Source organism: Lagenorhynchus albirostris, chromosome 18 (genome assembly GCF_949774975.1).
Source record: "Lagenorhynchus albirostris chromosome 18, mLagAlb1.1, whole genome shotgun sequence".
NCBI classification, from domain to species: Eukaryota; Metazoa; Chordata; class Mammalia; order Artiodactyla; family Delphinidae; genus Lagenorhynchus; species Lagenorhynchus albirostris.
Window position 1 is genome coordinate 16,631,473 of NC_083112.1, and position 27,333 is coordinate 16,658,805.

At 47.7% G+C, this 27,333-nt stretch overlaps 1 protein-coding gene and 1 long non-coding RNA gene across 3 annotated transcripts in view; both read left to right on the top strand.

The window, feature by feature from the left end:
- The window catches only part of LOC132509003 (guanylate cyclase soluble subunit beta-2-like), a 35,914-nt gene extending 22,533 nt beyond the window's left edge, over positions 1–13,381 (top strand). Inside the window, 8 exon segments of the mRNA XM_060129552.1 lie at positions 1,062–1,166; positions 1,169–1,381; positions 2,996–3,084; positions 3,086–3,153; positions 3,936–4,068; positions 10,006–10,160; positions 11,189–11,340; positions 13,089–13,381. Coding sequence (XP_059985535.1) covers positions 1,062–1,166; positions 1,169–1,381; positions 2,996–3,084; positions 3,086–3,153; positions 3,936–4,068; positions 10,006–10,160; positions 11,189–11,340; positions 13,089–13,381 — 1,208 coding nt within the window.
- Positions 13,382–13,396: 15 nt separating this feature from the next.
- LOC132508646 (uncharacterized) overlaps positions 13,397–27,333 on the top strand; it is a 32,959-nt gene continuing 19,022 nt past the window's right edge. For both annotated transcript variants that reach the window (XR_009536719.1, XR_009536718.1), the window contains exons 1-2: positions 13,397–13,578; positions 22,904–22,991. This is a non-coding gene — a long non-coding RNA (uncharacterized LOC132508646). The remainder of the gene's footprint in view (positions 13,579–22,903; positions 22,992–27,333) is intronic.

The window sequence follows — 27,333 nt, forward strand, 5'->3', positions numbered from 1 at the left end:
TGGTAGTAAAAAGATATACCCTCAAGTATTAACTGTAATTATCTCTGATGTGATTATGGGTGATTTTTATTATTTTCTCCCACTTTTTTCATTTTCTTTCTTTTTTTAATTAAAAAATTAAAAAAAAAATTTTTGGCTGTGTTGGGTCTTCGTTGCTGCATGCGGGCTTTCTCTAGTTGTGGCGGGCAGGGGCTGCTCTTTGTTGTGGCATGTGGGCTTCTCATTGTGGTGGCTTCTCTTGTTGTGGAGCTCGGGCTCTAGGTGCATGGGCTTCAGTAGCTGCAGCGTGTGGTCTCAGTAGTTGTGGCTCACAGGCTCTAGAGCTCAGGCTCAGTAGTTGTGGCACACGGGCTTAGTTGCTCCGCGGCATGTGGGATCTTCCTGGACCAGGGATCGAACCCCTGTCCCCTGCATTGGCAGGTGGGTTCTTAAGCACTGCGTCACCAGGGAAGTCCCCCACTTTTTTCATTTTCTGCGGTGAATGTCTACTGCTTTCATAATAAGATAATAAACATCTATTGTTAAAAATAATAGGCATCCTGAGTCCAGGAAGCAAGGTTTCTCTGTAAATTCAGATTCTCTGTCAGCCCGGTGGAGGATGTAGTTGGGGAATGCGAAAAGAGAACACCAGCATCTAAAGAATGAGTGAAAGTCTTGAAGGAGAAATCAAAAGAGGTAGGGGAGATCTGAGTGAAAGCAGCGTCAGGAAAGTCCTAGAAAGTGAGATTCCAGGAAGGAGGGTTTGCTTAACACCCTCAAAGAGCAGAAGGGCTGAGTGAGGAAAGGACTACAGACTTGTGCTGGGGGAGGTCGCTTGGAGGCCGTGGACGGGAGTCAGCTTAAGGTCAAAAAAACAGAGTGGAGAGAGCCATTGTGGAGAGATGGGGAGAGGAGTGCGTGGAGACAGGAAGTACAGATAACTCTCATGATATTCGGCTAAAAGGGAAGGAGTTGAACTGTGCCGTGGAGAGAAGGACGTGTTCTGAGTGGTGGTCTGGTGCGCTGCGTCATTGCCTGCAGGTGACATGCTGCATTGTCCTGTTTCTCTCCGTGGGGGGAAGGCCAGATGATCTGGATGGAGTCCATGTGGTGCATGATGTACGTGTGCTCCCCTAAGCTCCGCAGCCTGCATGAACTGGAGGAGCGCCAGATGCACCTTTCCGACATCGCCCCCATGGTACCACCAGGGACCTTGTCCTCCTGAACCAGTGGCGCCTGGAGGAGATTGAGCTGTCCAGCCAGCTGGAGAGGAAGAAGGAGGAGCTGCAGGTCCTCTCCAAGCACTCGGCCATCGAAGAGAAGAAAACGGAGACCTTGCTGTACGCCGTGCTGCCTGAGCACGTGGCCAACCAGCTGAAGGAAGGCAGAAAGGTCGCCTCAGGTGAGGAGGGCCCTGCCCTTAACAGTGCGTCTTGGTGGTTAGGGGCGCCGGCTCTGAAACCAGACAGATCTGTGTTTGGATTCTGGCAAGCGACATGGTCTTGGTCTAATTACTTCAGCTGCATAGCCTAGTTTTCTTTTCTCTACATTGAGAATAATAAAAACAATGCAGTGACCATTGATGGGCGTTCTTCACTACAACTGAAAATGATACACTCACACACTAAATAAATCATGGGGTGCCTCTAAGGACCATTCTGGGAGAACAAGGCGTTTCTGGAGGACGAATGCCACGTTTACTCCAAACTCACTTTCCATTTGTCACCGGCGAGTGTTCATTCACCAGACAAGCATGGGAACTTGCCAGGGTGCTGTCCCGGGTCCTGGGGACCCAAAGAAGCTCTTAGTCTTGTGGGTTTGACAGATACATACAGAATACGTTTATGGGGGTGGGGTGGCCGACAAAAAGGAAATTTATGTGCATTAAGGAGAAGTTATTGTACCAGCCTCTCTGTTAGACATTACACGTGTGCTTTCTCACTTAATTTTCGGAACATTTCTGTGAAGGAGGTGTTATTAGCCATAACAGCTAAGAAAATTCACTCCAGTGTATGAGTAAAAGAGCTGGAAACCAGCCAGAAGTCCATCTAACTCCAAAATTCGTACGTTTTCCACCACGTAAGTTACTGTGGAAACATAGATAATATGGAAATTAATAATATACAAATGTCAGAAGAGAAAGAGAGGGGTGGGTGTGCGTGTGAAGGCCGATATAAAACGTGTGGCACTTGAGTTGGGCCTTGAGGCTGAATTTCAGCAAGAAAATGAGGGAAAGGCATTTGAGGAGAAGGGCACAGCAAGCGCCAAGGTAAGGCACCGTGAAGGTCAGTACTGCAGGGCGTTAGCCCTAGAACAAGAGGGTACGTGGCGAAGTGGTGCTTCTGAGGCTGGGCAGGTGTGCCTCTGGTAGTAATCTCCCCTTCGAGTAACTTTCCCTTCCCTTTGGGTCTCCCATAGATTCAGGCTCTGCCTTGGCCCACCTGCCAAGGTCTTCTCTGTAAGCCCGTACCCACCCAATCCATCCTGTCATCCCCCAGCACTCTGCATGTCTTTTTTTTTTTTTTTTTTTTTGCGGTACGCTGGCCTCTCACTGTCGTGGCCTCTCCCGTTGCGGAGCACAGGCTCCGGACGCGCAGGCTCAGCGGCCATGGCTCACAGGGCCCAGCTGCTCGGCGGCATGTGGGATCTTCCCGGACCGGGGCACGAACCCGTGTCCCCTGCATCAACAGGCAGACTCTCAACCACTGAGCCACCAGGGAAGCCCACTCTGCATGTCTTATTGAGTGTTTGTTTGTGTTCTGACTCCTCACTAGACTAGGAGCTCCTTATGGGCAGGGACCCCGTCTGCTTCACAGTATAAGATTCTCCAGCATGATGACCAGATCATAAGAGACAATAAATGTCTGGTGGGTGGATGGTGAATGGTGATGGGCATTCTGGCTCCTTTACTCCAAGGCACAGTCAGATTTGGTTCCCAAAGGGCACTTGAATACAGAATTAGTAGAACTGGTATTCTCCATCCTTGGCTATCACTGACACCCGGTTTATGTTGCAGGAGAATTTAAAACCTGCACAATTCTCTTCAGCGACATAGTGACATTTACGAACATCTGTGCTGCCTGTGAACCTATCCAGATGGTGACTAATGCTGAATTTAATGTACTCCAAGTTCGACAGGTTAACCAGTGTCCACGATGTCTACAGAGTAAGCGTGTGGTGCTCTGGGGTGCGTGTCCCTGTGAGCCTAGGCAGGTCACGTACCTGGCGGTGGGTCCTCATTTTCCTCTCCCCTCACTGATCTGGGGTTTGGTGTGGATGACAGTGGAGTTGGGAGGAAGAACTAAAAAGGAAGTAGAGGTATTTTAGGATTTTAATTTTTTTTTTTTTTTTTTTTTTTTTTTTTTGCCGTACGCGGGCCTCTCACTGTTGTGGCCTCTGCCGTTGCGGAGCACAGGCTCCGGACGCGCAGGCTCAGCGGCCATGGCTCACGGGCCCAGCCGCTCCGCGGCACGTGGGACCCTCCCCGACCGGGGCATGAACCCGCGCCCCCTGCACCGGCAGGCGGACTCCCAACCACTGCGCCACCAGGGGAGCCCAGGATTTTAATTTTTAAAAAATCCTCTTATACTACCCAATGCTAAGATTGCCTTTGCGGGGCATACTGTTTTCCCAGAGAATAGTACTCCTTCATTTCAGCAGCAAGTCTAACCTAAATAATGTGGATCTAAAACACAGCATCATACAATGACCCCAGGAGCTTTGTCTTCTCTGGGACTTGTCTCCACCAAAAGCAGAAAGCCCTTTTGGCTCCCTCATGGCTGTTTCCTGAGTCATTTTTCTTCTCACCTTTCCCCTCATGCCCCTAGAAAATAACCACCAGCTTTAATATGGTCCTTCTATCAATACATGGAAAATGACAAAAATAGTTAGTGTTTAGTGCATTAAGAAAACCCTCTGAATCCCCCCTTACCGCTGCTCCTTACAGGTGGAAACAGCCTGATGCTTATGGTGGTAGGGCGTGTGCCAGTGTCTGTTGGAAGCCACGCTCAAAGAATAGCTAACTTTGCCTTGGGGATGAGAATTTCTGCAAAAGAAGTGATGAATCCTGTTACTGGAGAACCCATCCAGGCAGAGAGCAGCTGAGTTCTTTGCTTAATACCAGCCACCTCGCACAAAAAAGTGGAATTCTGTTTATTAGTCTGCTCGGATGGTTACTGGGTATGTGACAGTAATCAAAATGGGTCATTTCTCCCAACTCGTCTCTTCTCTTGCATATGTTACTAAGTAATAGAGATATTAGTCAGGATGTTATTCTCTCAAATTTGAGAAGAGGCTGTGGAGCTCGGGATTGTGATGCGATTCACACTGGCTTCCTTTGTCCATGACCTAGGACAGCGCTGAGCGCGTCTCCTCACTGACTTTGTAGCACTCGATCCATAGGGAGCCAGCTCACTTCTAATTCCTGCCTTTTTGTTCGAGTCTTTCAACAAGTGGTTCAGGTTTACTAAACAGCCCACTTTTCTTCGCTTAGGGAAGTTGTATATCCAGCATGCCGTCTGACAGGCTTGGAACTCAGGCTGAGGTGTGCAACTGTCTCCAGCCAGCCGTCCAGACACCGGGGTGCCATAAGATATTCAGAATAGCTTTCCCTTCAGCACGTGGCCACGAGCGACACATCTGCTCGCCTTTCTCACAGGAATACAGGAAGCTACTCTTCCACGTACGGAAGTTTGTTCACAGTGTAAAAGTTGGACATGTTTGGTGATGAAAAGTAAATGTCTTCTGTCTGCTCGGCTGATCCTAACTGCCTCGGGGTGGCGTAGAGCAGTGTCTCAGTCTTTTAAAATCTAGATCCCTTTCCCACTCCTGTCAGTCAGGTCTGCAAAATAAACAGCCAACTAAAAATAAATAAAGCCAATTATAAGATGGAATAGGATTTTCCCCAATGATAATCCCTAGGTAGGAGATTCTGAAAATGCACCACATTCGCCATCACCTCAATAATTTAGAAGCTGAGAAGTGCTGCAGGTCCTGGTTATGGTGTCCATGGCAGTCTTCAGAGTAAAAGCTGGCCATGTATCATGTCCATGATACCGGCCCATTGCAAACACACAGATACAGCTGCTGTATAAAACCCCCAATGTAATAAATTAAAAGATCAAGATGGGGGGTAATGAGGGAGAAGAGATAAGGTGGTCAGATACGAGATAAGTGTTTTGGTTAAAGAATTCTAATGTAAGCTGTTGAAGAATAATTGAAAATATACTGTTGTGTAAATAGACAGCATGTGTGTCTGTCTGTGAAGGAGGCGTGGCAACAGAGATAATAATAGTGCTACACCAAAAAGAATGAAATTAAACAATGAATTCCTGGAAACTTGCGTAGTGGATTTACCAAGAAAAACACAGGAAATGATGTTATCAATTCTAAGATAAGAATAGGGACATAGTTAAGAGCATCATTAAATATCCACCAGAAAATGTATATCATGTGGGTTTATTTAAGGAAGTGGGGGAGAGGGCTGGAAACATTCTCTCTCTTAAGAGAATTGTGCTGCTACTTCTACAGTTTTAAAATTAATATTCATTGAGATCTTTTATTCTTTCATTCATAAAGCCTTTAATACACATTTGCCGAGGTCACACTATGCATGAGTGCTAGGTACTTTGAAGGATTCAGAGAAATGTATGGTAGATTCTTTTTCCTAGAGAAATTTATAATCTTATTTTAGGGAAAAGAAAATCTAGCATGAAAAGATGAAAAGACAAGTAAGTCTGACTGGGATATTGAAAGCTGCAAGAGAATTCTGTTTCCATGCCAGTAGTTAAAAAAATTTAAAAATCACATAGCAAAGAAATATAAATGAACCAAATTCCAGAAAGTGGCAAACCCTTTTGAGGAGGACACCCATGACTGATTACATTCATCCCTTGTAGAGCCCCAGGAGAAGTAATCTACCAGAGGTGAGGGTAAGAAGAAACCAGTCTAAAGTTTAGTGAACTTTTTTTTTTTTTGCGGTACGCGGGCCTCTCACTGTTGTGGCACAGGCTCAGCGGCCATGGCTCATGGGCCCAGCCGCTCCACAGCAAAAGTTTAGTGAACTTTTAATGGCCACCTTGGAGCTGGAATAACAGGTTAGAATCCCAAAGAGCCCGTCTTTGTTAAGTTCTAGCCACAGAGTCGGTACCCATTTACCAACTTTTTCCCCACAGGTCTTCACCAAATGCATAGGTTCATTTGGTCAAAGGCTAGGGATAGGGGAGGAGACCTGAGAGAGATCACCAGTTCCAGAGGAGTGTGGGCCTTTCCCAAATGCAAGGCCATGGTCCATGGAAGGGTAATGTTAGAGTCGGAGAACTAAGACAAGTTGCTCTGAGGTGCTCTTGACCTTCACCTAGTGCACTACAATGACCCTTTGAAGTCTGGGAGCAGAGAAGAATGGTAGAGAAAAATCTCCCAAGGTGCAGAGAGTCCAGGTGGGAGTGAAGAACAAGGAGACAGCCCAAAATCTCATTGTTGGGCTGTAAAGCAGAAAGAGATCTCCCACAATTCACAAAGCTGGAAGCTTGGCTGGGATTAGCATAAGGAGGTCCTCAGAACCTTGGTGGTGCTCAGATCCTATGTCCTGCTGGAGAGAAAGTCCTGATCCAGCCTTCATAATATTTAAAACCAGTGCTGCATAGCGAGGACATGGAAGCAACTTACGTGTCCATCGACAGATGAATGGACAAAGAAGATGTGGCACATATATACAATGGAATATTACTCAGCCATTAAAAGAAATGAAATTGAGTTATTTGTAATGAGGTGGATGGACCTAGAGTCTGCCATACACAGTGAAGTAAGTCAGAAAGAGAAAAACAAATACCATATGCTAACACATATATATGGAATCTAAGAAAAGATGGTTCTGATGAACCTAGGGGCAGGACAGGAATAAAGACACAGACGTAGAGAATGGACTTGAGGATACAGGGAGGGGGAAGGGTAAGCTGGGACGAAGTGAGAGAGTAGCATTGACATATATACACTACCAAATGTAAAATAGGTAGCTAGTGGGAAGCAGCTGCATAGCACAGGGAGGTCAGCTCAGTGCTTTGTGACCATCTAGAGAGGTGGGATAGGGAGGGTGGGAGGGAGGTGCAAGAGAGAGGAGATATGGGGATATATGTATACATAGACTTATACATATACAGACTTATACATACATATACATTTTGTTATACAGCAAAAACTAACACAACATTGTAAAGCAATTATACTCCAATAAAGATGTTAAAAAGAAAAAAGTGCTGAATGGAATCTAACAGTATCTCTGGAAAAAGCCCTGACTTAACTAAAATACAGATTCAATTCACTCAGTTTCCAGTTTAGCAGTCTGCCAGAAGAAGGGGTATAAACTTTTCTGAGGGGTAGATATTACCTATTTCAGTCTCCACTGTACTTTTATACAATTAAATTGTTAAAAATATGAGCTGTAAGAAGAAATGAGAAAATGGTGGTGTGGTGTGTAGCCAAGAGAAAAATAGTCAATAGAAGCAGATCCACAGATGGCCAGATGTTGGAATTATCAGACAGTCTTTAAAATAACTTTGATAAATATTTTAAAGAATCTGCTGGAAAAGGGGAAAAACACATTTGAACTGATGAGATATACATATACACTACTTATCTATCCATCCCATGGAAGTGAAAACCAAGATGTCAGAAATCAGAAGAATTCAATGTATGGGCTTAAAAGCGACTAGACACAGTAGAGGAAAGGATCAGGAATTTTGAAGTCAGAGCAATAGAAATTATTCCAACTGACACACAAAGAAGAAAACAGGGTGAAAAAAGTGGAATAGAGCATCCTAGATCTGCAGGATATCAATTGGGCTACCATATGTGCACTGGAGTACTAGAACGAGAGTAGAATGAGAATGGGTCAGAAGAAATATTTGAAGAGACAATGGTTGAGAATTTCCCAACACTGATGGAGGATATCAACCCACATATTCAAGAGCTAAAGAAACCCAAATTGGATAAATTCAAAGAAGGGCACTTCTAGTCAAATATACCAAAATCCCCACCCCAGTGCAATAAGGCAAGAAAAAGAAAAATAAGACATAAGTATTGGAAAGGAAAAAGTAAATTTATTGTTATTCATAAACCAAACAATGGTGCACCTAGAAAATCCTATAGGAACTGCAGTAAACTACCAGATATTGTAAGTTTACCAAGATCACAGGATATAAGAGCAGTATACAAAAATTAGTTGAATTTCTATATACTAAGGATAAACAAATTGGAAAATAAAAATAGACTGTTTCAAATGTTGAAAAATAACAAAATTGGAGGACTTACACTACCTAATTTCAAGATTTATTTTAAAGCTGCAGTAATAAAGACAGTGGAATTGGCAGAAGTATAGACAAATAGATCACTGGTGCAATATATAGTGCCCAGCAATTGACTACTTATTTAAGGACAATTGATTTTTGACCAAGGTACCAAATCAGTTGAGTGGAGAAGGAATCTCTTCTTAAGAAAGTGGGTTCTGGGCTTCCCTGGTGGCTCAGTGGTTGAGAGTCCGCCTGCCGATGCAGGGGACGCAGGTTCATGGCCCGGTCCAGGAAGATCCCACATGCCGCGGAGTGGCTGGGCCCATGAGCCATGGCCACTGAGCCTGCGTGTCCGGAGCCTGTGCTCCGCAACGGGAGAGGCCACAACAGTGAGAGGGCAGCGTACCGCAAAAAAAAAAAAAAAAAAAAAGTGGGTTCTGTTACAATTGAATATACATATGGGAAGAAAAATGAACCTCAATCCTACTTCACTCCATTTATAAAAATTAATTTGATATATATTACAGACCTAAATGATAGAACCATACAGTTTCTTGAAGGAAATATGAAGAATAGCTTCATGACTTTGAAGTAAGCAATGATTTCTTAGTGCTTCAAAAGCACAAACTATGAAAGCAGAACAGTGGTTAACTTCATTGTTCTAAGCCAAATTGTGTTCCCTTTGAAATTCATATGCTGATGCTTTAACCGCCAGTACCTCAGAATGTGACTGTATTGGGAGATAGGACCTTTAAAGAGGTAACAAGTCAAAATCAGGCTGTTAGGGTGGGTTCTAATCCAATCTGACTGGTGTCCTTATAAGAAGAGAAATTTGGATACATGCAGAGATACCAAGAATGTGTGTGCACAGAGAAAAACCATGTGAGGACACAGCAAGAAGGTTGCCATTTGCAAGCGAAGCAGGGAGACCTCAGGAGAAACCAAACCTGCTGACACCTTGATCTTGGACTTCCAGACTCCAGAACTGTGAGAAAGTAAATTTCTGTTGTTTAAACCACTTAGTTTGTGGTATTTTGTTAACCCTAGCAAACTAATACATTCATTGAAATTAAAAATTTCTGCTTATTAAGGAAAATGCATATATAAAAATCACAGAATGGGAAAAATATTTGTAATACAAGTATACATCTGCCTTGTGATCCAGGAATTCTATTTCTAGGTATTTTCCTGAGAAAAATGAAAAATGTACATCCATGAAAAGATCTGTAAAAGAATGTTCACAACAGCTCCAAATGGGAAATAACCTAAATGTTTGTGAAGAGAAGACTGGACATAATAAATTGTGATATATTCTTACAGTAGACTAATATTTAGAAATAAAAGAATGAACTACTGATACATATAACAGTATGGGTGAATCTTAAAAACATTGATTTGGATAAATGAAGTCTGATACAAAACAGAATATACTATATGACTCCATTTATGTGAAGTTGCAGAACAGGCAAATTCATCTCTGGGAGAAGAAATAAGAAAGTGGTGACCTCTGCAGGGAGGGATGGACCTTAACTGGAAAGGGGCACAAGATAATTTTGCAAAGGTGATGGACCTAGTCTGTATTTTATTTTGGATGGTGGCTACAGGGATATTTGCCAAACTCGTGGAGCTAAATCCTTTAAGGTCTGCATTTTATGTATGCCTTTTATGTAAATTATACCTTAATTTAAAAATAAAAACAAGAGTATCTGATGGTCCCTTTTCAGTGAGATTCTCTCTGCAGATCGGAGTGGGCATCCCTACAGCACCAGTCTTGGCAGGTGTCATGGGGGACAAGATGCCTTGGAACTGCTTGTTTGGTGACACTGTGAATACAGTCTGTAGGATGGAAAGTCACGGGCTTCCCAACAAAGTACATCTTAGCCCCAGGGCCTGCAGGTAACCATTCACTTATTCATGCCTCTCTTTGTCCCTTTTTCTTCCAGAACATACAGAGTGCCTAGTAGCCACCAGATGGGGGTAGTGGAGGAAGCCTGTGTTTTTCCTTCCATGCCACACTTACAGAGGACATTGTGGCAGACAATATTGTTGAGCCTCTACTATAAGATAGTTTTTGCTCTCAAGGAGCATATGGTGCAGTTCAGGGATTGGCAAATTATAGTCACAGGCCGTATCTCGGCTGTTGCTTGTTTTTGTAAATAAAGTTTTATTGAAACACAGCCAGGATCTTTATTTACATATTATCTACGGCTGCTTTCATGCTACAACAGCAGTTGTGTCTGTATGGATTAAAGCAGAAGATAATCAAGTGAGACGGTTTTTACTTCTATTTAGGATGGAAGAGACCTTGGCGTGCTGGCAGGCTGAGGGGAGGTGGCAAGTGAAGAGGGAGCTGAAGATAAGGGAAGAGGTGGTCCAGGGCGCCAAGTGTTGAGGAGGTAGGAAGGGAGCGTGGGTGGGATGCCCTTGAACAAGACATCCTCTCAGGTTGGGGGAAAGGATGGGTGTGGTCAATGGGATGAGAAGGTGCAGGGTCTCCGCTCTAAGGGTTGTAATTTTGTGGATGGATCACGTCACGAAGTAGGAGGCATGGTCAGCAGCGTGAGGGTGGGGAGGGCAGGTGCTAAATGCGGGAACGTGATGAGCATGGTGAAGGTCTGCAATCTCCACAAAACTGGCCAAGGACGAGGGAAGGTTGATGAGTGCTGAGCCCTGGCTGAGGCAGCTGGCCATGAATCTGAAACGTTGCTGGTCTGCACCGTTCTGTGGTTTGTCTCCAACATCTCTCAGCGGCCAGTAAATACATAAGCAACTCCACGTTTTGTAGTCATCCCGCAGCCCTGTCCCTTTGCATGGTCCCCTCCCTGTACTCCTCTTCTTGCATCACCCTTCCCATTGCAGCTGACTCTCAAGTTGCAGACCTGCGATCTTTGGCTATCAGGGGCATTTTTCTTTTCTCTGGGCAGAGCCCTGGAAAATCAAGGTTTTGAAATAATTGAGAGGGGTGAAATTGAAGTGAAAGGGAAAGGGAAAATGACCACATACTTTGTGATCCAGAACTTGAATGCTTCAGAGGATGAGATCATGGGGAGACCTCAAACTTGGCTTGATCCTGAGGGTAAGCAAAAAAGATAAGCCTCGTCATTTGTGCTGAATGTTTGTTTGTTTTTTTCCTCACTAACAACTTCAGCTGCGTTTAGTGAGCTCCTTGGGTTTGAGGGCCAGCGTGGGTACCATCCCTGCCCACGCCCACGCCGCAACCTTCCATTTGGTAACAGCCCCTGAGGATCTGTGCGACCAGTTTGCCCTGAACACTCTTCTGTTGCATCCTGGATGTTAGGATGTCTCTTGAGTTGGCCTAATGGAACCAGCCTAAAGCGTCCCTCATGCGTTTGTTTTCAAGGTTCTTCCCTGTCCAAGGAAGGGGCTTTTCTCTCAGCCCCTCCTGCAGCAGGGGGAGGACTTCCCTCTGCTCTTCAGCCTCCAGGGAGGCTCCAGACAGGCTTTCTTCACACACTGGCAGCTTCCACCTTCCTCATTGTCTGTTGGCTTTGAAAACAGGGAAGAAAGACAGAATCTGTGACTCACCTGGCTCCAGTGACGGCAAGAGAGTGAGTTTAGGTTAAAACACCATTTGGCGGGAGTCCACCAAAGAGGCCTCCTTCAGCTGTATGGAGGAGCGCATCCCCCCACACGGTCAGGGTTTCTTAACAACCGCCCTAGTTAATGCTGGGAAATGCTGACCTCAAGGGGAGACTCAGTAGCCGAAGGCAAACCTTCCTGAACCTCTGAAGCAAACTGGTGAAGGAAATGGATTCATTCTGACAGAAGCTAATCTTTAGCTGCTCCTGGGGCCTGCAGAGGAAAATCTCTAAATCCAGAGGTTCCTCGTTTACGTAGCTAATTTAGGAAGGATGTCTCTTTGGGACAAATGAATTATAGTTACTGTTTTTAAAAGTGGGGCTATACCAACGAAGAGATAGAAATTTGAAAGCTTTTTAAATGGTTTTGGTGGTGCTGTCATTCCAATAGCAGCTCACCTTAGCATGCCTGTGAGCTGTGACTGGTTTGGGCCACATTTTATTGCTGGAGACACTTGAGATAGAAAGACCTAAGTTAAAAAGTAGAAATAGCTTTGGCTAATAAGAACCAGGAGCCACCCTCATTAGAGTTTCTGAATTTCTAGGCTCTGGGCGCTTCACCCACCGACATCGCCGGTCCTTCTCACCAGCTGGTCCTCCCCACAGGACAGAGGGCTGTACAGGGTTAACGAACTAGGTGTTCCTAGCTCAAACCCGAGACCACTTCCTCCCAGAGCCCCCCCTGCGGGTGGCTCTCAAGCTGGAAATCTGAGAAACAGGATTCTAGAACAGGGTCTGTGTCAGTAGGATCTAACCCACTTTCAGATCTGAGCTGGAAACAAAACAGAAATGAGTAAGGATGTCTTGGTTGAAGATCTCAAGATGGACCCTGAGAAAGAGGACAGGAGAGGATGTGAAAAGGGCGGAGGGGACGGCCCCTCCCGGACCCCAAACAGTGTCTGGTGCAAAATGGGAAAAGGCACCCAGGTAGGTAGGGGGTAGGTAGCCTCCGGTTATGGCTTATAATAGAGGAAAGTCACCCCTTTCTCTGGGCGGACGTCAGCCCCCATCTCTCTCTATTTATTTATTTTTCATGCTTGTCTATACTTCCCTCACCTTTTCCCTATCAGCCTAGGATTTCCCACGTTGAGTCTTGGCTGTCAAGCTCTGGGGAAGGGGGTCTCTGCCCCTCCCCTCCCCACATCCGCACCGGGGCGCAGCTCCAGCAGGAACAGGAAGGCCGGGATCCCTCAGGGGAGACCCCGTGCTGACACTGCTACCTCAGTGTCCAAGGCGTCCGAGAATGTGACCCGTGAGCCTCCAGGGGCCACGGGACATTCCCCCAGGCGGCTGGATCAGCCTCTCAGAGCCCGGGATGGAGGAGGGGAAACAGAAAGACTGCCGCGCGCGGGGTGCTCTTCCCAAGCTGCGTCCTCCCTCAGGTCATCCCCGGGGGACGCCCACGGGCTCTGGGTGCCTCGCGGAGGCCTGAAAGGCCGAGCGGTTGAACTGGAGGGGAGCCGGGCGTGCCCCGGGGGCGGGGCCTGGGCAGTGCTCTTCCGGGTCTTCCGTGCGTGACCTGCGTGAGGAGCGCCCCGGGGCTGCTGCCTTCCGCGGCAGTTAGGAAGGCCCCGCCTGGGCGCCTGCTCGGAGGCCTCCCCCTCGTGCTTTTCTTGCGGAAGCCAGTGCTCAGGGACGTCTAGACAGCGGAACTCTGGCCGTCATGAGGTCCGCAGACAGCCGGCAGCTGCTCCCCAAGAGTGAACCAGCCCGCGGTGAGTAGCCCGGATGGTTAGAGAGCCTCCCAGCGCTGCCGCGGCCTCAGAGGACCGGCTCCCGGGGAGGGGAAAGGGCCGGAGTGGGGCAGCTCAGGTGGAGTTTGGGGCCCCGGGGCAGGATGCTTCTGTGTTTTGAGGAAGCTTTTTTAAAAATGGTCCCTCAACCCGCCCAGCTCCCCACCGCAAGTGTCCCAAGTGGGAGTCCCTCATTATGAAAAGGGCCCTCTCTGCCCCCTCCAGAAGAACCTGTGATCCTCAGAAAAACTTATTAGCCGCCGTGAACCCACAAAATGAAGATTCTCTGCACGCGGTGCCCTCGGTGGCGCGCTGTGAGGGAGGGGTGCTGGAGACCTCCCGGTACCGCGTGGTGCTCCCCTAGACACCTCAGAGCATGGACCCCACCACAAAGCCCGGCGCAGGGACCCTCTTTTCCTCGTTGTCCCTGAAGGCGGTGGAAATGAGGGTTTCTCTCAATTCATGCTTACCCTCGACTGCCCTCAGGAGTCCTTCTCAGGACTGACACAGTGGGATCCCAGCGGGGTGCTGGAGGACCAGGGACGGGCTTGCAGAACGAACCACTGTAGCAGCAGGCCCGCCCCCCTCTCCTTTCTGGCTTCGTGGTGCCACTGCCTCCTTCTCCCTTTCTGGAAACCCCATTTAGGGTTCGGTGATCCCGGTGGAGTTAAGCTTTTGAGGCAAAGCAGCAGTGTGTGTCTGTTACAGAGGATCGCGTCCCAGGGATCTTTCAAGAACCATCCCTGGTCACTGAGACAATTTCATAAGACAAATGAGACAATCCACGTAAAGAGTTAGAACAGCTTAATAATCCTTACAACGAGTTAGCTATCTTTTTTTAATAGACGTCTCTTAGGTTGAGTGTCGCTTGAGCCCTTGGCGTTGGGCACCACCCCAGTGCCTGTACACTTCCCTCTAGTTTGATCCCAGAACATGAGGTTGAGGGAATGACCAGCACCCTTCTGTTCAATTCCAGTGAAAGGAGACAGAGCAAAACTTCCCTTGCTCTGATCTGGGGGCAGGTAGAATCTTGGATTCTGGAGCATGAGAAGCTCAAAGCAGACTTCTTGCCATCACCCAGAGGCGTTTTCCTCCCCTCCCCGCTCCCTACCTGCTTACAGTTAACATGTTTCTGACAGCGTTCACGCCCTGAACAGTTGTCCAATGCTATTACAGTTTGGCATGTAACATTCATAGATTCATTCATTAAGTAATGTTTCTTGATGCTCCAGGAATGCAGAGAGTGGAGGCCAGGCATTATGTGGGATCTGTGATGTTCCTTGGACTAAACACATGAGGCCCCTGCCTTCACACAGCTTGGGTTTTAGTAGAGGGAGACAGCCAACATGTAACAAAATAAATGAGATCACTTCAGGTAGTGATAAGCATTAAGAAGAAAATAAAACTGAGTAATGGAGAAGAGGGCCAAGAAGGGTTCTTGGAGGGCAAGAGCCACTCGGCTCTCCAGCTGCAGGCTTCCGGGCAGGACCCTGCTCTAAAGCAGACACAAGCTTGGCAAGTTCACAGGATAGTAAGAGGGCCAGTGTGTCTAGAGAGGGATGGGAGGGGAAGGGAGCTGGAGGGGACGAAGTCAGGGAGGTGGGCAGAGCCGTGGAAAGCCTGGCCTTGCGCTTCCCTATCTACACACAAGAAGTGTGAGCATGAAGTACGGGACAAGCTAGGAGCTGCTGGGTCTCCATGGGGACACCCAAGGGGAGAAGACCTCTGCCATTGGTATTCCTCAATGGCTGCTCCATAAACAGCTCAGAGGGGGAGCCCTAAGAACGCCTGCTCCAGGAAGGCGAAGAGATTCGTTTTTCAAACTTCTGCTGCGTAAGGGGGTGCCTCCATGGGAGAAACCAACGGGGCTGGGCAGGGCTGGCCTCTTGCGTAGAGGTGAGAGACAAATTTCTCACCTGGGACCCTGATGCAGTACCTCGTTTAACTGCTGCTTCCCTGGACAAAAACTAAACCCAACGGCAAGAGAAGGGGAACCTGAGGCCACCTCAGTTTGGCGGGTGGGGGGAACTGATACTGGTTGTCCTGGGCATTTTACCCACATGATCGTATTTGATGCAAGTCCTGTGCTACACCAGTCCCATGCCTAGTCCCATAAGAGAGGCAGGAAACTTGAAGTTCAGAAAGGTGGTATAATTTGTACACGGTCACACAACCAGCAAGTGGAGGAAGCAAGACGCTCCCTAGGCTGTCTGTCTGCGGCAGCCCACATCCATGGGAGCCCTCCTTCAGGAAGAGACCAGGTCGATTTCAGAGTTTCCCCAGGCACAGGCAGCTGCACTTGGACTTCTTGGCTTCAGGATGGCCCAGCCATGTTTGCGTCAGATCCTCTGAGCCCCACCTGAACAGGTTTCTGATTGTTGGGTGTGATTAACGGAGTTGTGAACAAGGAATAGCTCACACGCTGGGGGTGAATGGGAAACCGTGTCCCGTGAGCTGGAGGCCTGGGGAAATGAGGACAAAGCCAGCTGGGCCGTGGGCCTCAGACGAGCCCCCCAGACCCAGACCCACTGAATCAGGAAGTGCTTTTACGGCTTCTGCAGGTGCTCTGAGTTCCAGTTCGCCAGGCTTCTTCTTAATCACTGATTCTGCCTTGAGGGATTCGTGTCACCTGCCCCCAGGGCCTGCCTTTTCCTTTTCATCCTGGTTGAGGTCCCAGTTCTCCTGGGTTTCTAGCTACATCTGATAACTTCCTGCTTAGCTCTGAGGTGGGTGAGGGCTGCCCCAACTCTCACCTCCCGTCCTGGGCCCCTCTGTGGGCGTCATCCTGGGAAAGGGTTCCCATCAGGCACCACCAGTCTGGCAGGACTCCCTCCAAAGGTCAGGCTGTTGGGTCTCGATACCTCAGAGACCAGCCTGTTTCCCAACGTCAGGACGCCAGTCGAGGCTTTCCTCACCGATCAACCTCACCGGGCTGTCACCTGCTGGCCAGGCCTGCGACTGCTACGCAGGGGCACGCATTTCCCTCTGACTGGGCTCCAGCGCCGTGCCTCCCTCTCCCTGGGAGAACCCTGGCTCCTGAAGACTCCCCTGGGGCCTGGGCAGTCCGTGGAGCTGCAGTGGCGAGGCGCGACCCACAGAGCCCTCTATGAGGGCAGCTGAGACGGACCGCCCTCCTCAGCCCTCTCTGCCGGGGTCGCGGGGAAGCCCAGCCAGCGCCCGCGGGGCGGCAGGAACCTCTCCAGCCGGACCCAGGCCTGCAGGCTCCACCCAGGACCTCATTTGCACTTCAATAACACGCTTTTCTTTCACTCCGCTCTGTATCTGGGTGTTAGATGTGTCCGTGGAGAGACTCCCCAGCGCAATTAAACGGGAGTATTGAGCCGGAGAGAAATCATGTGTTTGACTCGGATATTTAAGCAACCACCTTTCAGTATTGACTAAAAAATTGGCCTTCCAGCTGTCCCTGCTGGCAGGCTCTTCTGGCATCTCTTCAGACCCCTGTTAATGTGTTTTTCAAATTTCAACTTGCTTCAACTTGTCTCCAAGCTGATTCCCCCAATGATTATCATAATGGGTTCCAGGCTGACCCGCATACGGCGCTTAGGCAGGCAGCCCGGGCTCCTCCCTGGAGGCGACTCCTCCCCATAAATCACAGGCCGTGGGTGTCCACTTGCTGGGTTCACGGCAGGTTAAGTCAGCTCGGAGGACTTCTTACAACAATTCCTAATCGTTCTGGAGAACTTTAGTGCTGAGGGTCTCTCTCCTGACTGAGTTTAAGCAGCATGCCTGCTGGGGAACTTGCCGATTCCCTTCATATTTTACTCACTCTTCCCAACAGGAAGAACTTTCCCACCCCCATGGGTAATTCTTGGATGGGTTTGTGGTCACTTAATTGCCAGGGTCCTTGCCCCTGGCTTTACAGAGTCTTGACGATACAAGTGCCTTTCCCAGATGTGTCCAACGAGCTGAGATCCAGCTGGTTTGGAGCCCGGCTGCGGAACCTGGGCCCTCGTTCTCGGCTCCAAAGCTTTTCAACAGCTTTTCTGAGGCCTTCATAAGCATGGCTGTCAAACTTTCCCAGTCTCTTCTACTTGGGGCTGATGAATGGCATAGCCAATTTTAACCTCAGGCTTTCTAGAAGTTGACCTGTTAACCCAGCAACGTTCCATAGGAGGAAGATCCTGGGAGGTGTAAATGAACTCTTTACAAATCAGCAGGTAAATACTGGAGGAACATGCGACTTCTGGGTCAAGTCACTGGTTGTCAGCTTTGGTATCATTGGCCGGGATGTGGCATCAGAGCTGTGGGTGGGAGGCAGCCGTGGGTGGGAGGGCATCAGAATCACCCGTGGTTGACAGTACAGGTGGCGGGGCCTGTGCAGAGAGTGACTCAGCAGGTCCAGAAAAGGGTTTGTTCCGCTCTGGTTGGTCAACCACCTCCACGGGGCAGTCGGATGAGCTGCTGGGCTCAGGAACCGTTGTCATAGTGGAAGGAGCATTGGCCCTTCTTCAGAATTCCTGGGCCTGGATCCAGGTCCTGATATCCAGTCACCAGCTGTGTCACTTGGGGCAAGCCTCAGCCTCTTCGCTTCATTTTTCTCATCCTGAAGGCACAGGTGATAGAGTGCCTGCTTTACGAGGGAGGTGGCTTTGAGGAACATATGAGATACTGTGTATCATCCGAAAGCTGTAAAGTGCTGAAGACAGGTCAGGTGTGCCGACTGCTTAATCACTTAGGGACCCTATTGTTGAGAATTCATTCACTTAACAAATATGTGAGGCTTGGCACAAAACTCTAAGTGGTGCTACAGGGGTTAAAAATATAATACTGGTTTGCTGCACACAGGAGCTTTAGATCAGCAGGCAGAAGGAGAGCCACAGGCAAGGTGAGCGCAGGGTGTTACAGGGCTGACAGCAAGCACAGGTGAGGCTGGAGACGCACCGAGGACTTGAAAGACTCTTAGAGGACGTGCAGGTGACGGCAGGAATGGGCATGGCAAGGATGTGGCCTCTGCTCTGGTCCCTGGAGAATGCAGGGGCTTCTGGAAGCGGGAGATGTAGTTCCTCCAGGGCATGGCCTCTTTTGCCCATGGACAGAAATAGGAAGCAAGGGGGTGGGTGATCCTAGAATGGCAACCCCTCCCCCAAGTGTGGAGACTCCGTTGAACCCTTTTCATCACTAGGATAAAATTCTCTCACTGATGGTGTCGCCCTCCACAAATATTTCTAGCATCCATGACTTCTTTCTCTGTTCACACCCATGAACACTATGGTGCGGTCAGCCTGCCCTCCCCCCAGAGCAGGTCGATTTATTGGAAAATTAACCCTGATGGAACCAAGCAGGAGGAGATAAGGTGCTCCTCACATGTGGAGACCCCGCAGAGTAAAGGCCGGAGCAGGGCAGGGTGGGAGTTATGGGTGGGGTGGGACAGAAAGGCCAGCAACCGTCCCTGTGCTGGGAAGGACCGGGACAGGGTACTGGGGAGACCCGACAGAGTCTGACTTCAGGCTCCAGCCAAGCCCCCTCCCCAGTGGGGGAGAATCAGTACTGAAACCAAGTTGTGATTTCCCATATCTGATTCTATCTAGGAGGTTAGAAACAGATGCAGAAATGCAGACAAGGAATTATTTTAATTGCAAAAGTAAGAATCCCTTCTTGTAACCCCAAATCCTATCATATCCTTTATGACCACAGAGCCCTGCCTGTAACGTCCAGGCAATGACCCAAATCCCATGTATATTCCCCAAGACAACAGCGTTCTCCCAGACTCCACCTTGCTATCACTTATGCACTGCTCCCCCCCTCCCCCCCGGCCAAGTTCACATTTGACAACATAGCATGTGTGATGGCTGTTTTCCAAACGGGAAGATTTCTTCTGCTACCACTCTTTTCATTTAATCCATTCTTAATCTACATTGAAATGGGTTTCTGTGCTGCTTTTAATAATTTATTGGGCTGTGTTAGTTTGCTCAACTAAGGATTGTTTATTCATTTACGTTATAGAAGGAATTATTATTTTTTATAACCAGAAAGTGCAGATAAACCGAAAGAAGAAAACAAAAGCACCTGTTAATTCCATCACCCAGAGAGACTGTTGTTAAAATTTTGGTGCCCATCCTCCCAGACTTGTGTGTGAGGGTATGTGTGTACATGTGTACTTTTTGTTACAGAATTGGGATTATCACATATACTGTTTGGTAAATTAGCAGGTGATGAATTTCTTTCCTTTAAACATTTAAAACATTTCAAAACACATTTCGAGTTTTATAAAAAAAAATAATGTGCTTGAAATGGTACACTTATTTCCCATGGTGCTACACACCAAAAGCCACATTTACTTTGTATCAAATGAAACCCCAATTATCTTGTACTTCTGCACATTTGCATCCATTTCTGATGACCCTGATATTCTGAAGTTGCCTCTGAATTTTCCAAGAAGGACTAACCGAGTTCAATTTAGCTTTGGTATTTAGATTATTCCTGGTGTCTAGATATTAGTAATCCATGGAAGATGTACACTGTAATTCTCAATTAGTCAGAAAACGTAATTAGCCAGAATGCTGCATTTCCTAACTCTGCCCGATAATGAGCATTAAACTGTAGCAAAATGATGCTCCTAATAGGCAGTCCTCAGGGGCTGTGAGCAGTGGGTCTCATGGGAGCAAAAGACGATGAATGAGAATTTATCTCAAGTAAACAAGGAAATTCTTCCACCATCTGGATTGTGGAATTGCACTGGGGTAAAATGTCAAATATATATGTGTAGAAATTCCAAGAGAGTCTTGCAATTCCATGTTGACCAAGTCTCGTTTGAATTGTCAGGCAGCATGAACTCAAAATTTGGCCTGTCCAGCTTTCAGTAGGCCATCTCAGTTCTTTCCCCAACACAATCCTAGCTGGTCGTCTTTCTCTCACTGTTAATCAGGGGATTTTTTCTCAAGGAGAGAAAGGGGAGAGTTTCATAGGAGTGAAATGGGAGTAGATATGGAGGAGGACCACGGTTAAGACACAAGTGAGAAAATGAGACACGGCCAGGTTAGAAGAGAGAAAATTGTGCTGTGGATGCAAGAGAATGGAATCAGCGGTGAAAAGCTAAGTTGAAAAATTTTTTGAGAAGAGAAATTGGAAGAAAAACATGAAGAGGTGTTGCATAAAGGGGAGACTGAGAGATTTGTGAAATATTATTTCCTAGTGTTGAGTTTACGTCCAAAATTTTTTGTGAGAGGTTAAACCAGAAAATAGATTATTCATCCTGGTTACAAAGAAATCTTGGTGCCGTCTGGAAGCAGGAGCACATCAGAAACAGAGCCTGACTGTCGATAGGTAAAGAGACAGTTTTCTTTGCTATATTCCCTCTTTTTATTTTTATTTTTTTTTAAAGCAACTCCAACTCCTTGTTCAGTTTTTTATTTTTATTAGGGTAACCCCTACTTGGGGTACAAAGACAAACCAAATAAGTTCTGTGATCACAGTACTACTTTGTGGAGATTTTCTCTCTTAGGTTCTTACAACATTTCTGTGAGTTGAGTAGGAGACGGATGTATGGTCTAGTATCCTGTTACATCTGGAGGAGCTGAGGCACAAGGAGACACTAGATGGGGAGGCTGAACCCTTTTCTGATGCTGATGGGCAAACTGGAGGCAGTACTACTTTTTCTCAGTAGAAAAAAACCCTACATTCCCATCTGTAATCAGTTCCTTTTTCCTTTGTTTGCGATGGTGCCAAAACAAAACTGAACTCAGACTTTTCAAACATACTGTCCTTATCATTTATCCTGAATGTTTCCATTTTTGAAAAATTCAATTCCTTTTTAAATTATAATAGAGCTTACATCTCAAAGAAAAACAATACTGCAATGAACTCTGTAATTCAAAGTGAAAGGGATAAAGGGTATTTGGAAAAAGACTAGTAGTGAATTAGCAAAAAAACAAAACCAAAATCCCACCCCATATGGGAATAATCTATTTCCAAAGAGCATAAAATACTGCTGAGCAGGAGTCAGTCTTTTGCATGTGTTTGGAGTGGGGTGGGATGTGCCACGATGCGCAAATGAACCTGTAGTTAATGACAACTCCACTTAGCCAGCTCCCGTCGAAACCCATACCTTATACAAATGCCGCATCTGAGGGGTTTATGAACCTTGTCAGTTTAGCCCCAACTTCTGCACGAGCAAAATACTCCATATGAATCTTCACCCAGAGTTGCCCCAGTGACATGGTTCTAGATCCGCCAAATTCTCACCTTATCCTGGGCCTGAGCCTGGGAGAGACTGGGGAAAGGTCCAGTAGCCCACGTTTTTCCACATGTGTCATCAATTATGTTCATTAGTGACCAGTCCGTTAGCAAATTGAACTTGCCTCCATCTGATTGTTTTGTGCTAAAAATTACCCATTGCTTTTAGGATCTTAAAACAGAGGTAATCACTGATCCAGGTTCAGGAGGAAGGGAGGTGGTAACAGCCCCTAATGGCAAAGGAAGTCATTCATTCGTTTGGGGACAGAAGGCTGGAGACGAAGCCCCGCCTGCATTTCCTAATTTTTAGAACTCTGGAGCTTCAAATCAAATATGGGAGCCTCTCTGAACTTGAGCGTCTCTGGAACAATGATTAGTGTAAAAAAAAAAAAAAGAGACAGAGAAATGGGAATATAGATTACTTTAAAATCTTCGATGCTGACCTCTCCAAATGAAAGTGCAGGGTGAGCAGGAGATGTGTCTCTACCCAGCCTCCTTGCTTCCATTCCTTCCGAGTCCCGCTACCTCCCTCCTTGTTGTGGCTCACAGACCCAGGTTCTTTTTCGGTGCCTTCCCCATGGGCTTCTTCCCATACTTAGAAATAAGAATTGGCATCTTTGAGTTTGTGCTGTGTGTGGGGCATTGTGTACTCACTTTGTAGAAGGCATCTAATTTAATTATCACAGCAACCCTGGGAGGAGGGTATAATCGTTATTTCCCCACTTTTCAGATGAGGACAAACGAGGCCCAGAGAGGTTAGTGATGAACCATGGCAGCACTGGGTCTGAACCCTGTGTGTATGGATGCTCAGACCTCGTAAACAGTCATAGGGCAGCAGGTATGGAGGCTGAATGCTGTTATGTGAGTTAGGCACGAGTAAAGATTTGGTAAGTGACCAATAAGATGACACAGCCTCAGACAAAAGATGTAACAAGGCAGATAGGTCTGAATGGACCTTTGTGGCCTCAGCTATGAAGATGTTCTCTTGCTCAGGAGATAGCAAAGTAAGCCCATGGTGTCCACTTTGTTCCCTGGGGCTGGGCTCAGACAGAGCCCCTGACCTGGGACCAGTCTGAGGCCTGACTGTTCGGCTCACCCCTCTGTCTTGTTTCAGCTTCTGACCAGTTGGCACCCGGAGGGAGTCCAGTGGAGGGACAGGAATCCGTGGAGGCAGCTGACGGACAGTGGTCTTCAGCTCAAAGGTACATCGCTTTCCTAATGACATGCTGCTGTCTGGTTTCTGTGCTTTGTTGTGACAGGGAAACACGAACCCCTCGGGTTAATTTTTCCCCTGCTCAGTGTAATGGCAGCAAAGAAAAGTAACTTCATTTCTCAGCTCAAGACTTCTTAAGCTGCATCTCTTCCTCATTGTCCCTTTGAGAATAAAGGTCTAGAAATGAAACACAATCCTGACAAGTTTGGAAAATGTGCTTTCACAGTCTCAGTTCAAAGCCAACCCCGATACTTGGAGACGTTGGGTCTTGTTTGTTCTCGTGGATGAGAAGTTGGGCTGTAGGGCCTCCTTCTGTTTTCTTCTGACGGGAGTGAACGGCTCTCCTGCTCTCATCACTGTGGTTCGACTGAGTCTTTGCCTTGGAGCAGAAGCCCCAGTGGCTGACTTCGGAGGACACCCTGACCTCAGAGCTGGCCATGGGCAATGTCTTATTCTAAATGATGATGGGAGAGAGGAGGAAGAAAGAGCCCCAGACCCCGCAGTTTATAAATCGCCCCAGAGCACAGCCAGGATGTGAAAGGCACTCAGCCAGGGATTGTGAAAGGAAATCATTTTCATTCCCAGCCCTGGGAATTATGTGAAGCGATAGAACAAAAGCCGCATTCCCCAGAGATTTTCTGAAAGTAAAATGGAGGAGAAAATGTGAAAATCGCCGGAAGGGCAGAGTTAGGAAAGATCGGGAAATTAGGCAGAGTGCCGCCAGCCACCAGGTCCCTTGGCCGGCTGCCTTCAGACTCAGAAGGACCCTCTACTGCTTCTTCCTGCGGCATGGGGACATCTGGGCAGTGGCGAGTGGCGAGTGCTGGAAATGCTCTCAGAGGCCTGGGGTCAGGGGCGAGGGGCGGCAGAGAAGCGGTCTGGTGGTCTAGCATCTGCACTTGGTGATGGTGAAAAAATAAGTATTTTTTTAACCTATGTAAGAAGGAAAATCTGAAGGGCACAGGTAATTTTGTGATTCATTCTTGCTGGGACCTTACTTGTCCCAAGAGGCATTAACTGTCTTCAGCAGTTCCTAGGAGGGCAGATTTGACTGTCGGCTGCCAATCTCAGGAGGAGGAGGGGAAGGGAAGGTGGAAAGAGCTGAATTCTTTGCTCTGCTGTCCTTCCAGACAACAACTGTGTCTTGTGTCTAGAAATAGGTGGTGTGGCCCATGGTTCAGAAGGGCCAGAACAAGCCAGGATTAGACTGAATGCAATCTCCAGAGATGTGGGTTCTTGGCCAGCCTCTGCTGCTTGATGTCTTGGTATCTCAATTTTACCACCTGTAAAATGGGGTTAGTGACAGCTGCGCCACCCATTTCACTGCCTCACAGTGAAATACAGGAGCACAAAGATGCTCTTGATATTTACAACAATAGTAACTACTAACATTTATAGATAACCAAATTCTAGGCACTGGCCTTGCATGCATGTGACACGTTACTTCTGCTCTTGGCAACAACCCCATGATAAGACAATGTTTCCAGTCCCTAACTGACAGATGAGGAAACAAACTCAGGGAGATTTAGTAGCCCAAGATCACACCCCTGGCGCTGGCAAATAGCCTAAGCAGAAGATGTGCTGTTCAACATTACGACAACATCAAAAAAGTCAGGGCAGCCTGGACGTGTGGACCCTGGAGCCAGGTAGAGCCCGGTTTGAATCCTGGCTCTACCATTTGGCAGCTGTGTGTGTTGGGGAAAGTTGCTTATCATCTCTGTGTCTGAATGTTCCTTCTGTAAAATGGGGATAATCAGAGGACCTGCCTTGTAGGGGTGTCATGAGGATTGTGTGACATATACACAAAGCCCTTAGAAGAGTTACGGACGCTTAGTAATCCCTCTGTGAACGTGATTTTTTTTAATGCTCCAGTTAAGTGGTCTTACTGCTAAAGTGGGGCTAAGGAAAGATGATCCAGCTCGCGATTCCTGTTACTTTCCCTGTGTGCTTTCTTTTCAAAATCCTTTAGCTCAGCGGTGAGGGAGGAAAGCCAGCCCAGACAGAACTAGGAGCAGTTAGGTGGTAGCACTGCCTGAGGGATGAAGAGCAAAACGGTTGCCTGGTGGAGTAGTGGCTTTTTGTTTTGTTTTTGGAAGGAGAAAAGCAGGAGCCTGTGGCCCCAGCTCCCAGCTGGCAGCTTCTTTGGCCCTGATAGAATATGCCAGTTTAACGCTCAGCTCTACCGAAGATGCCAGAAATGGCGAGGCAGGTGCCCCAGCCCTGGTTGAAAATGGAGAGGATTTTGTTCCATGTTTATTAGGATCAAAATAATCTTTTCCAGCTGTAATTGAATGACTACATCGTGCATTTGGCATCCCCCTGGAGCCTACTATTTATTCTTTGGAGTAAACACTGGTGGAGACAAACTTCAGGTGCCCAGGGAGACCTAGCCAGGCCGACAACGTGCTCCGTGAGCCCCCGGCACTCCCGAGGGAGCATTTGTTCTGGGACGCACCTCTCTGGGTGGGAGCCCTCGGGAGCCTTAGTGCCAAGCTGGGGTGTGTACACACTCACTCAGAGGGCAGATTAGCTCATGGTACTCCTGCACACTGCCGGCCTCCACCAGTGCTGTGTGCTGACACCAACATCTGGTGGTCCGCCCCAGGTGCATCAGTCCAAGGTCTGGCTGTCACTCCAGATCACAGACTTTTGTTTATGAGCAGTGAATGCTCTGCTCAGCAGGGAAGGCGGAGTGACGCTGGGATGAGCCTCCTCTCAGCCTTAGGTCCTCGGAGGTCCCCTCCCACACTTACAACCTGTTAGGTTCATTTTACCCAGGAACTCTGTCTGGCTCCAGTGCCTTCCTCAGGGCACAGGCCAGGGGCACAGAAGACTGGGATCCAAGCAGATGGCTGGTGCGGCTTCCGACCTGGTCCAGCAGGCCAAGGACTATTACAAACACCCTGGCCTCCAGCCCACGGAGAGAGGCGGATATTTTCATTAGTAAGAATTTGAAAACACCATCCACCGTCCTTCCCCAAGGAGCGCAGAGCTTAATCCCATGGCTTCTTAACCCATCTCCCAGCCTCTTATACACGAAGCCTCTGTGGACAAGTTGGTGGACATGGGCTGAGTCCCTCCCACCTCCCGGACCTCCCTCGGCATGGCTCTCCCCTTCGTGGGCATCTGAGCCTGGCTGTCCGATGCCTTGCCTGGCCAGGGGCTTGTGTCTCACCCTCCTTTGGGCTCTGACCAGCTTGTTCTTAATGACAACCTGACTTTCCCCGCCCTTTCTTTTTCACCCCTTTTTCTTTTCCAACTTTCCTTCAGCTCAAGTTGTGTGTGAGAGAAAGAAGGAGAATCATGTGCCTGGCTGAGGCATGAGATCATTTTTCTCCCCTCTTAGCATGCTCGCTGTCTGCTGGTCGGGGTTACTGGAAGAAAGCGGGAAAGCTCCGTTTCCACAGAGAGCCATCTGGCTCCACCAGACTCACGCTGATGCTAATCTGTTGGTTTCTTTTTCTTTAGTCTTTTCTTTTTCTTTCTTTCTTTTCTTTTCTTTTTTTTTTTTTTTTTTTTGTTCCCATGGAACACTTCATCTGCAGCTGTAAACTCAGACCTGGTCCATCTGAAGGCAAGCATTCATCTGGTGCACATTTATTATGGCATCAGGCACCCCTCCGCCCCCATCCCCTTGTAGGTGTCAGGACATCATTGTGATCACTGGTGGGTCTATGTAGTTGTAATGTCAGGGCTGTACTTTCAAATGGAAATTAGGCAATTATGTTCCACATGGAGAAATCTGACAGATGCAGAGGTTTTACACCACTGGCTGTGTCACGGGGACAAAGGCAGCCAGCGCTCCCAGGGGAGGGTTAAATAAATAGAATATGTTTCAAGAGCACAGAGAAATCCAGGAATAATTAACTGCGTGATGAGAGTTCATAGATCCTGTGGCTGTTTAACTTCAAAACGTGATAATGATATGTCAACGAACTGCTTAACTCATCCTTGTAAAGGTGGCATCAGACGTGTACAGTTCAAACAGAGGTGGGCGCTGCTCTGCGCATCTGTTTTGCGGTTTCCAAATGCGAAGCCTCAGAGTATTTTCTCTTGTTTCACTTCCCCCGCATGGAGGGCTCCAGTTGGCTGAAGGAGAAGAGGGGCTGGTCATAGCCTGGTGTCTACCTGATAGAGCAGTTTCCAGTCAACAGGCAGTGTTAGGTACATAGGTGCTCATGTGGGAAACTATGGTGGTGATACTGTCGTGGGTGCTATCGGTCCAGTACTTGTTATAGGTCAGGCATCAGCCACGTGCTGTAGTCCTGCACGTGTGAGGTAAGTGCCATGATTATCCACATTTTATAGACGGGGAAACAGGTGCAGAGGTA